This window comes from Gekko japonicus, unplaced genomic scaffold, assembly GCF_001447785.1.
Source record: "Gekko japonicus isolate JY-2015 unplaced genomic scaffold, Gekko_japonicus_V1.1 scaffold1035, whole genome shotgun sequence".
NCBI lineage: Eukaryota > Metazoa > Chordata > Lepidosauria > Squamata > Gekkonidae > Gekko > Gekko japonicus.
Genome location: NW_015168078.1, coordinates 448,554 through 461,974, shown reverse-complemented (window position 1 = coordinate 461,974; position 13,421 = coordinate 448,554). Strand labels below are relative to the sequence as shown.

Genomic DNA, 13,421 nt, shown 5'->3' with positions numbered 1-13,421 from the left:
CATTGGCCTGATCCAACATTGGCTTCTCTTATATTCTTACATTTATATAAATGCATTTAAATACAGAGCTCATGCCCTTATCCAGTGAGGGCAGATGGATTCCCAAAGTATTCCATGTAATCCAGAACCCAAACTACAACCCTGCCACACCTTCCCTCTTCAGGTGAGTAGCACTAATTGTTTGCTGGGCAGCAGAGGGGGCTTCAGTGAGCATTCCTCCACTCAGTTCTCAGGTTATTTATGGGTCAAAGTAGATTAATAAACAAGCATCTGCAATCCCTTTCTGCTACTTTATCATCTAGAATACACACATCTGGAATTCACGATTTTCTCCTCCCCCCGCCCACCTCATTGACTGCTGCTGGTAAAGTGGAGGGGGAGGGGGAAAGTCATGACCTTACGACCGTGATTTCTCCATTTGATGTTATGATGGGGAAATGGGGGGATCTAAGCAATGTAACTGGTATTTTCAAAGGCACTGCCATGTTTAACTTAACCTCTAGTTTGGTACTCGTTCTCATTTTCTAGATGTGAAGCACAAGTCAAGACGGAGCAACTTCATTCATCAGCTTATGAATCAATGGCTGAGGTAGCTTTTGGCAAAAATCAGTTGCTTTCTTCTAGGCCCCAGGCCAAAATGTTTCTGGTCACCCAGGCTTTTACTTTTAATACTATTTTACCCTGGACCCTGTTATTTTAAGCTATCAGTGGTCTGTTTTTATGTTCTATGTTTTAATGCTGAACTGGGTTTTTAATGTGGGATTTTAATTAACCTCTTTTAATGTTTTGCTTTTATTATTTTTTATTTTGTAAGCCTTCTCCGACAGATTCCTGGAGAGGTGATGTGAAGAAATGCCTTTTTTACCCTGGGAGTTTTGAGATGAGCAAAGCCTCCACTTTGTGTTTGAACAGGTTGTTTCCTTTGGGCAGAGAACAGACTGGAGAGGAGGAAGTCTGTCAGTGGCTCTCCAGGCTCACCTCAGTTCACCTTCATACAGATGTTAATACAACAGAGCTAGAGCTATAACAGCTAGAGGCAACAGGATGGCCAAGCTCCCCCCCCCCTTCAAGCAGGTCAGTAGGTGGGGAAACAGATATGATGAAATCCCCTTGAAACAGGAAGGAGGTCTCTTTTCCTTAGGCACTGTGCCCATGAGCGCACTCAGACCTCTCCTCAGGGAAGGCAGCCGTTGACCATGTGGTTGGCTGGGATGTCTGCAAGAGAGCTTCAAGGTACTGGGACTTTGTAGAGATCTAAAACTCCTAAGCTAAAGGGCCTGTCCTATTTTAACATCTGATAGGGCATGTATGGAGAGAGAGAGACAGAGGACTTGTGTTTTACCTATTTCTTTTGTCTTCCTTGCTCAATTTGGTGTTGTGCTAAAAGTATGTTTGTAAACGTTTTCTTTTCTTCTTTTTGTATTTTTATATGTGCGTGTGTGTGCACTGGAAGTCATAGCAACCACTGGTGATAGATCCCTACTGGGGGCCTGGAAGATATTCAGAGAGGTGGCTGAATAAAGCCTGTCCCTACCTCTTGCCTCTGGTATTCCTTGGAGGTCTCCCATCCAACTACTTGCCAGAGTTGACCCTGTTTAGTGTCCAAGATCTGATGAGATTGGGCTTGCCTGGGCTATCCAGGTCAGGGCGTAAACTTTTTAAAAATAAACACTTTATAAATTTGGATGCTGGCCATGGTTCTCTGTACCACATAGACCTCCACCATCTCAGACATTCTATTTTAAAAGGAGTGCCGGTGGGGGGAAGACAGGCAGTTGGCAAATGGCGCCCAAGACTGTCCCCATGGCAACCAGGCACTGGGCCTTGGGAGACACAGAGGCAAGGCCTCAGAACTTAGAACGGAAGCTGGAAGTCCTGACCCTCCCAGTGGGCAATTCCATACAATGGTCAGGTGGTGGTGGAGAGTTACCCAATAGTGAAAGAAAAGCCCTTCCAAGTGTGGAGAAACACCTAGGAGGGCAGGGCGGAATAGGGCCTGCAAGCCAGAGCAGGTGCATTCTGCCACAGGCAGCATAACATTTTTCTAAACAATTAAATAAAATAAATCAAGACCACATTGAATCATAGCTTTGCTGCTTTTCATTGTGTACAGCATTTTTGCAGTAAACATAAGCAGTAAACATTTTTGCAGTAAACATAAGCAAGCAGAACACATGCTAGTCCTGCACAGCTTTGTCTGTCTGTTTCTCTCTCTTTCTCTCTGTCCAGGACCACCTAAAATCTCTAATGCCCTCTTACAAAGCATGAAATTGTACCATTTCATATGGTCACTTCTACATGACTGAGGTGGAATGTGTGTCTGGATATATAAAGGAATATTTTTATCTCCACAACTGAAGGGACTAGAGCCTTTTTTAAAAAAAACGAAAGCTGGGAATTCAGAGAATCTGGTACACATATTGCCAATACAATTCAATTGCCAGTTGTTGGTTTTTAAATCTCCCCCCCCCCCATAATAGGACAGCCAAGCCTCGCAGAAGTCCCAGAGCCTGCCAAGCCTGCCCACCATTTCCCATCTGAGAGGGTGGGCTCTGATGCCAGCGACATGAAGAAACCTCTAGCAGGGGTGATGTCAACATGGTAAGTCAGTTTGGCCCTTTCCCTTTAAAATGTAAAGGGCCATAGGTGGAGGCCACATCTTGGCCTCAACCCAGCTGACTTCCGCTCTTTCTCTCCCCACTTCTGTGCTTCCCCTAAAACCCCTAAAATGTTCCACAAATTCCAGAAGATAATTTTTTGTTATTCCTGGAATTTCAGGAAAGCCACCTCTGGTCTCTTGCCTTGAAAATCTTATAGGGTTACCATAAGTCGGCTGTGACTTGATAGCACTTCCCACCACCAAGATGAGCAGGACAGTTGTTTTTTGGAAAATGTTTTTTTTGGGCCCAAACATGTGATATGGTTGCTTACTGGCAAAGCATCTGCTTGAACATAAGAACATAAGTGAAGCCGATGTTTGATCAGGCCAATGACCCATCCAGTCCAACACTCTGTCTGCTTGGCATGTAGAAGGTCCCAGGTTCAATCCCTGGCCTCTCCAGTTAAAAGGATCAGGTAGGAGGTGATGTGAAAGACCACTGCCTGAGACCCTGGAGAGCTGCTGCCGGTCTGAGTGGACAATACTGACCTTGATGGACCGAGGGTCTGACTCAGAATAAGGCAACTTCATGCGTTCATGTGTTCAAACAAAAATGTTTTTATTTATCGTACATATCTATAACTTGTATACAAATTGAAGACAACCCCCTATTTTTATTGATGGAACTCCTGGGGAAAACTAGCCTTCCTTTCAGTTTAATAGGGGTAATTAACATTTCAAGTAGAACATGTATTTTTTCAATTATCATCTTTAGTCCCATATACAAGAAGCATGTTGCAAATAGTTTAAAAACAAACTCTTTGCCGTATCACTTCAACACAGCACTGAACTTGGGCAGCCATATTGGGCATACATGGTAAGCTGCTGTCAATGAGGAAGTTAGGGGGGGGGGTCAGCTGCTCTGGGACAGTGAGGGGCAGTAAGGTAGGCGGGCAGTAAGAGGTGTGGGGGCGAGACAGGCAGTGACTATGGCCTCAGATGACACCCCCTGTTCAGCTGCAATAGCCCAAACAGTAGCTACACCTGTGTGCTCAGGGCCTAGTAAGCAATATATTACATAGTCCCTAGACAATTTATTCCCCTTAAATGAAAATGCAGAGCATGAGTTTAATTAAATAAGCAATAGTGAGGATGCTTTAATTCTTTTTCCTTTCCAGCCATGTTTACATTCAAACTCCAGTCATTCCTCACCTGTTGTTCTACCCACTGCGGAGATCACACTTTCTAGATACTCAGGGAGAGTGGGGTCCTTGACCCAGCATGCTTTGCTACTCCTGTTCTCTATATCTTGGTGCTACCTGATTCATGGGTTCACCTTTGCATGCAGAAGTGAAAGACTCTGTTGCCATCTGGAGGATCACTACGTGGCAGAGATGCTGAACAACCATCTGGGCCCCTTCTAGCTTTAGGATTCTACTTCACAGACTATCATGTGTGTGTAAACAGATGGAAAATAAACAAATTTTTAAAACCACTAAAGAAGAAGAAGAGGAGGAGGAGGAGGAGGAGGAGATTGGATTTATACCCCGCCCTTCACTACCCAAGGGAGTCTCAGAGCGGCTTACCAACTCCTTTCCCTTCCCCTCCCCACAACAGACAGCCTGTGAGGTAGGTGGGGCTGAGAGAGCTCTGACAGAAACTGCTCTTTTTCAAGAACAGCTGTGCCAGAACTATGGCTTGCCCAAGGTCATTCAGCAGGTGCAAGTGGAGGAGTGGGGAATCAAACCCGGTTCTCCCAGATTAGAGTCTGTGCACTTAACCACTACACCAAACTGGCTCTAATGAGTGTAGTTTCTCAGTCTTCAGAAGTTATTCTGTGGAAACTTTACTGGCAAAGCCACCTTTTGGATTACTATTATTAGCAGTAATAGTCAGGAATTTTATACCACTTTATTGAGTTCAGAGTAAGATAAAAAATAGATTTTCTATGAAATCCTTACAAGTGACAGAATATCAGCTGTTACACATGGTCCAGATACCTCAGCTTACCCTTTCTATCTCCTGAAGGTACAAAAGAGCTATATCCCCTGCCTTCTCATAACATGTAATGATTTCTTGTTCACGATCTGCATGGAGGTTACTAGTTGAAGAGGAAATTGGCAACTTCTCTAAACAAAGACCTGCAAAACAAAGACATTTCATTTTAAGAAACTGTGATACGATGTGTGAACACGGAATATAAACTAGCATTTTCCCCACTGGCCAAGAACAGAGTGCACTCTTCTAACCCCAATGACTAAAATGGACTTAGAATGGAGTAAATTTTCTTAGGGTTGCACTCAATGTTCCCTCTAAGCTGTGGAGTCTTGTGAGCAAGGATTCCACTTTGCGAGCTGCTGGCATTAAAGTTGTGAGCGAGCGATTTGGCTACTGCATAAATTAGTTTGCTCTGGAGCCATCCTTCCTGAGCTAAGACAAAAATGTGCAAGCTGGAGGCTAAAAAACTGTGAGCTAGCTCACACTAACTCAGCTTAGAGGGAACACTGGTTGCACTATAACTGTGCAATGGTGCGCATGACTGTTGTCACTAATGTCATAGCCATATGTATGGGTATGTTAAAAAAGGGAGATCAAGGAGCATAGATTTTATTTCACCAAAGAGAAGTGATTTGGCAGAGTTGCTGTTTAGAAAAAGGTGGTTCAAAGAGTTTCCTGGATCCCCTCTGAAACATGTAACTAATATGTAATTTCATGCAATGCTTGCACACATGCTTGTTAAGACCAATCCATTACTCTTACCTAGCCTGGAAGGAAACAATATAGGTTTGAGGAGAGAAAGCTGCACAAGACCCAAATGATTTTTTTAACACCAGGAATTTATAAGCTAGTTCACAGTCATATCCATTAGGAACCTATCATAGAATCTCTTTGAAACACAAAAGAAGGCAAAACTTCCCTAAAAGTATAAGTCATCCAGGTGGGAAATACAACATGCAGCAGCAAAAGGCTGGGGGCCTTTTAAGGCCAGAAGAGCCACAGAGCCATGAATCACCATCATAGCACTATTCCAGCTGCCAAGTATAGTACCATGGTGGTGTCCGGGCAGTGAGATGGTTAGAAGAAGAGAAGAAGAGATTGGATTTATACCCCGCCCTTCACTCAGAGGGGCTTACAATCTCCTTTCCCTTCCCCTCCCCACAACAGACACCCTGTGAGGGAGGTGGGGCTGAGAGAGATCTGACAGAAACTGCTCTTTTTCAAGAACAGCTCTGACAGAACTGTGGCTTGCCCAAGGTCATCCAGCAGCTGCAAGTGGAGGAGTGGGGAATCAAACCTGGTTCTCCCAGATTAGAGTCCATGCACTTAGCCACTACACCGAACTGGTTAGCAGGCTGGGAGACAGAGCACAGGAGCAGAGTGTGAAAATTCGCTCCTAACTTAGCGGTACTGACTCTGTGGCCCACACAGAGCCACATTCGCAATAACTATCAACCGAAAAGAGCCACACGCACCCCACCCCGCCACAGGCACACATACAACGATATAAGGTATAACCAGGGCTATTTTTGGGCAGGAACGCACAGGAACGGAGTTCCGGCTGACTCCCAAGTTGGCCACGCCCAGCAGGAACTCATTAGCATAACAGGCCACACCCAACATCAGAAACTCATTAGGATTGGCTACAATTAGGGGGTGTGGCCTAACATGCAAAGGAGTTCCTGCTCCAAAAAAAAAGCCCTGGGTTTTGACAACAAACAAGGTAAAGAGAATAAGAAGCAAAAGGTGGGTGTGGTTGGATGACCACACTTCTGGTAACATGGGGGTGCATCCTAATGTGCTAATGAGCTGTGCTGGCAGGGGCGTGGCCTAATAGGCTAATGAGGTTTTGGTGCTGGGTGTGGCCTATTATGCTAATGAGTTCCTGCTGGGCTTTTTCTACAAAAAGAGCCCTGGTATAACTATCAATGTTAAATATATAACCATAACTTCTAACCATGTAGAGCTGTCACTACCTACTGCAGTTGAACCTTAGCCAGCCCCTGAGTTTTATTTAGCAGCAGGCTCTTATCATTCCCCCTCACCCAGAATCCTCCATGCAAAAATCCGTCATAATTTATTAGAACCAAGGGCTTTTTTTTTAATGCATTCTAAGGCTAAGCAACGGGTCAACACAGCGAGGCAAAAATGCATCGCCCCCCTTCCTTTAACCCAACCTGAGCAACCTTCTTGAGGATGATACTGTTCCCTTCAACCTGTTTCCAGACCTTCTGGGGGACAGAGGGGATTAAATTATATTTCAAGTAACTTTGTCTTCCTGCCATCCACTCAGACTCATTCCTCTCTGATATGGGACAATTCCTGGCAGGTTTCCCACTCTTACCATGAGAGGCAGAAAAAAACCTCTTCACCTCTAAATGCAGAACTACACTCTCCAAGACACAGAACTACTGGAAGCTTATTGGTCTCCTCTTAGGTTAATTTTAGAAACTGTTTAGAATCCAGCTCAAGGCTGCCACTGCGACTTTGCTTTCTGGAGAGAAACAAACCATATGTGATGTTTGATTACTCTTCCATACAAGAGAAGGTATTCCAAACAGTAGAGGAGGCAACTGTGCATAAATAAATTCTCTGTCCCAGGGCACACACACTGCTGCACTCTTTAAAACAAATCACAGACCCAGCTTTTATGCAATGCGTGCATAGCACAGAAAACAGCCGGACACTGAGGTGACACTGCCACCTATAGGAACTGTACCAGCACTACATGATTTCATACGTAAATATGGGAAAGGCAAATCTAATTTTGTTCTTGTTTACCTTGCATGTACCATGCAGAGTACATTATCTTCACAAAAAGGTGGGGGGGGGGGGGGGGGGGGGCATGCCAGATACTTTTGGAAAGGGGAACATCAAGGTATGTTCCAGAAAATATATCATCATATATGGTATCAGTCATCAGCATATCTAGTAGAAAAGGGATACAGCAGTGGGGGGTCATCAAGTTTTCCTTTTAACTTCTGGGTAATGAAAAATATTCCAAGCTATATCCCCCACTCCACATGTTACCAGGCTTTGTTCCATCTAGAAACAGAACACAGACTAGGAACGTCACTGGAAATGAAGCTATCCACTAAGCAGGACAGAGAAAAATCCTACGAAACAAAAGCTTTAAAAAACAGCCTGGGACAGAACTTTTTGTGATCTTTTCTAAAATGTCATCTCCATCTTGGCCTTTGTAAGGGACTTGGATGTTATTCTGGCACTAAAGAGACATCAACTACGGGCTGGTTTTTATGTTCTTCTTCCCAGAAGGCTCAGGTGTAACTCTATTAGCTCCGCCCAGCACCACTTAGTCTAATCGAGTCTTCAGCACATTCTGCACAAGACACAGGCAACAGTTTTTGAGAACATGACCTTTTCCTTCTCTTCTCTCCATCCAGCACGAGGAAGAGTGCTGGAGACCTTGAAACCATATATTTTGATATTTCAGCTGGTCCCAACAGGATGTGATACATGGTCTCCGTTTCAATGCTTTTTTCTTACGTATACAACAAAACCACAATATTTGTTTACAAACTGTTTAACCATTCTACAATACAAATACAACCCCTCCAACCACACACAACCAAAGCCAGTCTTTACCACACACACCACAAATTGTCAGAGCCATTATTATGATTGCACATTACAGAAAAAAGCAGCAATAAGCCCATAATCCTCATGGTCTTCAAAATAGCAAACCAGGAAAAATTCTAGAACGTCACTGAAATATTTCACAAGTTAAATATGCATCTAGGTTTTCAGGTTCTAATGATCTCCAAAAATGGAGAGCTTATAAATCACTGAGGGGATGATCTGAACAAAAGTATTACTCGTATCAGCAATCCACTTGTATAAATAATAAACCAACAGAATTTGCTGCTCTTCTTCTACGAGCTGGAAAATCACAAGTTGCAATTTCCCAGTTTGCAAAAGTGACAAAGTGATCTCGTGAAAGTTTGTACACTACTTGTGGTGAAGAGGTTTGAGGTTTTTTGCACAATTTAAGTTTCCTTGATTGTAGGAACCAACCGTGGTGATTTTGGGCAAAGAGAATTAAGATTAAACTGAAGACGATATAAATGTCTAGTTATCCCAAGGAAACATATATGCATGTATTAGGGATGCTTTCCTATCTTGAATTGCTTTGAGTCATTAAGTCAGTACGGTGTAGCGATTAGAGCATCATGAGGATCTGAGAGACCCCGGCATGAATCCTCACTCTGCTGGAAAGACAGTCGCTCCACAATAACTGCTAGAGGCCAATGAGCCCTCTAAGCTGTGGAAGTCTTGTGAGCAAAAATTCTGCTCTGTGAGCTACTGGCATGAAAGTTGTGAGTGAGCCATTTGGCTACTGCATAAATTAGTTTGCTCTGGAGCCATCCTTCCTGAGCTATGACAAAAATGTGTGAGCCGGAGGCTAAAAAACTGTGAGCTAGCTCACGCTAACTCAGCTTAGAGGTCATACTGCTTAGAGGCCCAGGTCTGAATGCCCACTCTGCCATGAGATATCGCTGGCTGACCAGTCACACACTCTCCACCTAACCCCACCTCACAGGAAAATGATGTGAGCCAGTTTGGGTCCCCATCAGGGAGAAAGACGGGGTAAAAAGCAAGTAAATAAATTGCCACACTGCTACTATTAACAGAATCTAGTGGGAACAAATTCCATTTTGGTCAGCTATGTAATACAAATTTATTTGACAGGAGAAAAGGAAGCTGCAGGCGCACTGACAGCCAGGTTACCTTTGGTAGAATATGCTTCGGCAATCATCCTCAGCCGATAAGGAGCTACAGCAACGAGCTGTAAGTCATCGATGCCCACTCTTGCGTAGGTGTTCACGGCTTCTTTGTAATCGCCTTCTACATAGTTTAATTTGGCCATCACTAAATTGGCTTCTTGTAAGAACTCTGGCTAGAAAGAAAAAAGAAAAATTACAGATATTTCATCTGAGAGCACAAAATATTACCTGCGTTCATGCACGGCCTGAGCAGTCAAGCCTCTATTTAGCTCTTTCTCCACATTCCTTTTTTTCATGTCAGATCAGAATTGGCACAGAGCCAACAGAGCAGTTGGAAATAAGGGAAACAAAGGAGCTTACTGAATAGTCTTCTGTGATTTTTATAACACACCGAGCCACAGTTTTTTAAAAAAAACAACAACACCACCACCTTGAACAAAATAGAATACGGGAAATTTTAAAAATATCAAGAAAGACAGCAGGGAGCTTTGAATCAACAGCTGTTCCCCAGAGAACAGGTGCTACTTTAAAAAAACAAATCCTAATCCCCACCTGAGGAGCAAAGCAGCAGGAAGAGCATCAGACCACTGGCAGGGAGCTCTGAAACAGAGGCTGGGAAAGGGATGTTGTTGCGATCTATCCAGGTTCACAGGTTACAAAGTCCACAGCAGACTAGTTTTGAGAGTTCCCCTCTAGCAACTTAATTCGCAGGCTCACAGGAGTCCATTTCAGATCAGGACTGTTGCAGGTAGAAAGGAGGAGCTTGAAGCTTTCCCACCCAGGCCATCTTCAGGACTTGAAACTTGGGGAAACTTGCATGCACTCATGAGCTACATGTAAATTTCCTAAATGGGGCAAATGCTGCATTGGGGAAACAATGAAAAGGGAAGGTGGACGCCTCTTCTCTCTTGGTGTAGTGGTTAAGAGCGTGGACTCTAATCCGGAGATAACTGGGTTTCATTCCCCACTCCTCCACATGCAGCTGCTGGTGTGAGCTTGGATCAGTCACAAGTTATCTCGGAGCTGTTCTCACAAGAGCAGCTCTCAAAAGAGCTCTCACAGCCCCAACTACCTCACAGGTTGCCTGTTGCAGGGAGGAGAAGGGAAAGGAGATTGTAAATCGCTCTGAGACTCCGGATGAAGGGCAGGGTATAAATCCAGTCTCTTTTTCTTCGTCTTCTTCTCTGCATACCATAGTACTAATCCAAAGTAGCCCCCACACACCTGGGAACTGAGTTCCCAGTACAGAACTTGGGCTCACATCTGCCAGACCTTGCCAACTCCGATCCAAAGTCATCATGGACTTTGTAAGGTGTCACTCAACTCACAGTGTCCCTACCTGACCAACAGGTGGAAGATCTAGCAGGTTTGAAAGTTCTTCATCATCCATACTCAGGCCTCCTTATTTGAGGTGGTTGAGGACTTCATGGCTGACAATACCTAATTTGGACCTGCACTAGGAAAATTTCTAATGGTCTTACAGTGGGGGGACATTGCACCAGATAATTCCTTGGAGTGACTTGGTCCCATAAGGACAATCAGATTTCTCTCTCAAGCATTTTTACCTATTCACATTATAGGATAGTAAATTATGCCCACTAAGAGGTAGAAAAACATAGCTAAAAGGTCTAAACAGAGGTTCATTTGCTACCCTGAGTATCTGAGTATCAACATACCCCCCCAATTGAAAACAGTTACTTTTGCAAACTTTAAAAAGCCAAAAGGGGGGTAGGAAAGAGTACATCTATTCTTAAAAAGCAATGATATAAATCCTTCACTAAACAATCAGCATTCACACAGGGTCATTTTCTAAATGCTATTCATGTATTAACATTTGAGAACATATATATACTTCCCCCTCAATTTTGGAGGGGTGAGGGGTTTCAGTGGGTTGTAGGTTTACCCCCCCCATACACACACACCCCACTTTTTCCCTTCTGTTCCTCAAACCTTCACATTTGTTACACGATGCAAAGGAAATAACCCATGTCCACCGAATACTCAAGACAACTTCCCACACTGGAGCAGATGAAACCTTGCTTCAAAACTCTGTTCAGCCCTGAAGCACATTGAACCATTTCTCAGCCTGATCTGCGCCACTGAGTCCATATAAGGACAAATACAGATGAAGAGAGAAATCATATAACTACTCTGATCCTCTTGGGGGAAGAATGGGGCAAAATAAACACTGCAAAGTGGGGGAAACTTGTCCATCACTACCCCCTTCTGGAAGAGGGAGAAGGGGTCCACTATTGGGGTGGAAATTAAATCTGTTCCCTACCCCTAGTTAACAGCTACCCTTCATCTAAAGCTGGCCTCTCTATGCATAGTCCAGCCTGAATTCTTTTTCTTGGCCACACTAGAGAGTGACAGAATAGTGAGAATGTTGCAACCTGGCTGTCAGGCAGACAAATATTATCTATAATGAAGTTTAATACAGGGCAACTGAGGACCAAATATCTACTCAAAATACTTTGAAAGCAAGAGGAAATCTTATTTCATTTCACACATTTCATATTTCACAGTTCAACATAGGAAGGGGGGGGATCAAACCCTTACAAAGCCAATATCAAACCTATGGAACCCTGGGTTGGACTCAAGTATCGTCAGCTGAGCTCCACTAAGAGAACTTTTTATCTTCTCCCGCCACTGCAGCCCACTGAGCTACCAAGAAAGTATGCCCATGAGGGATGGGGCTCCTCAGGCACATCCTGGGGGGCAAAGTAAAGGTCTGCAATGCTAGGAAAAATTCAGTAAAAACTGTCCCCCCCCCCTCTGCTGGAGAAAGCGCCTTCTGTCAGTGGAAGACGACCTTGGGAGCCAACACCATGTATTTACTCAAGTTCTAAATGAATCTAAATGAACCGTTAGCTTCCAGCTATTTCTTTAAAAGAAGCAATTACCTTTAGATTCCCTCGGTCAAGAGCTGCAGTGAGATGCTTCCTGACTTCAATTAACTTTGGCCGGGGCCCACAGGGACTAGCACCCTGCTTAAGAGGATTTTCCTTCAGGAAAAGTTCTAGCTTGGATTCTCCAAGGAGGAGTTCTGCCATGTCATCTATTAAGGTAAAGAAAATCATTATGTAGACAGTTTGCACACGGGAGAGATGGCACATAAGGTCATACCCCCCTCCAAAACAATGACAATCATACTATAAGTGAAATATTCATTGGTAGAAAGGTAGCAAGGCCCACCATCCTGAACCCTCTGCCCCACTCCAAAGTCCAATCCTGTAAGACTGGAGGGCAGGAAGGTCAGAACATCTTTTAACCAGCTGAAGACATGGGCTGTTCTTCTGTTCCTCCTCTGTTGCAGATACTTAGCTCTGTGCATGGCCAGAGATGTGTGTTTTTGCCAAGAGCCTATGGCTTGTTGCCTGTGGTCCCGAGCAAGCCGAACTACAGAAATGAGAACCGGCCCAGGATGCTGGAACGTCATCATGCAGATGTTTTTGTTTGACTGGGCTGTGTCTGCACATTTGTTTGGTAAGACAATTTGAGTACCCGTACAGGGAGGAAAATGGGGTGTTCATGCCTAAATACATATATACGTAGACATACAGATGATGATTTTCAACAGAGTTAGAACAGAGTACATTTCGATAGCTTCACCGTAGGGCAGAAAATCATTTCTCTGAACACAGCAGTATCTTTTTCATGCAAAGATCCCCCTCCAAATACACATTACATGTAAACACATATTGCAATAGCTTGACAGCTCTTTTAGGACAGGGGAAAACCTGCTTCTGGTCGCCTCGTGATTCCTGCCACTTGGCTGTTCCCGGTCTAAAAGGACTCTTGGGCCGCTACTCCTGCTGCTTGATTTCCTGATAGTCTTGCTTGCAAATACATGCTCATGGGTCAGCCACACTTGATCTGCTCACCCTTAAGAGCTCTGTTCTTCACAATTCAAAGCAAAACTATCACCATGTCTTTCCCCTCATTCCAAGTTAAAATGCAGTAGGTTTTCCCAGCAGAGGGCAATGCAGCTCTGTGTGAGAAACTGGCAACAGCCACAGCTTATATCCATTAAACATATTCACGGTAGGATGCGGAGATGCAGAAATCATGCACGCTAA

The 13,421-nt window shown here is 44.1% G+C and overlaps 1 protein-coding gene across 1 annotated transcript in view; it reads right to left on the bottom strand.

Annotated features, from left to right (window-relative positions):
* TTC7B (tetratricopeptide repeat domain 7B) overlaps positions 1 to 12,395 on the bottom strand; it is a 151,814-nt gene extending 139,419 nt beyond the window's left edge. The window contains exons 1-3 of the mRNA XM_015414663.1: positions 12,246 to 12,395; positions 9,347 to 9,515; positions 4,610 to 4,740 (exon numbers count right to left, since the gene is read on the bottom strand). Coding sequence (XP_015270149.1) covers positions 4,610 to 4,740; positions 9,347 to 9,515; positions 12,246 to 12,395 — 450 coding nt within the window. The remainder of the gene's footprint in view (positions 1 to 4,609; positions 4,741 to 9,346; positions 9,516 to 12,245) is intronic.
* Positions 12,396 to 13,421: the final 1,026 nt, after the last annotated feature.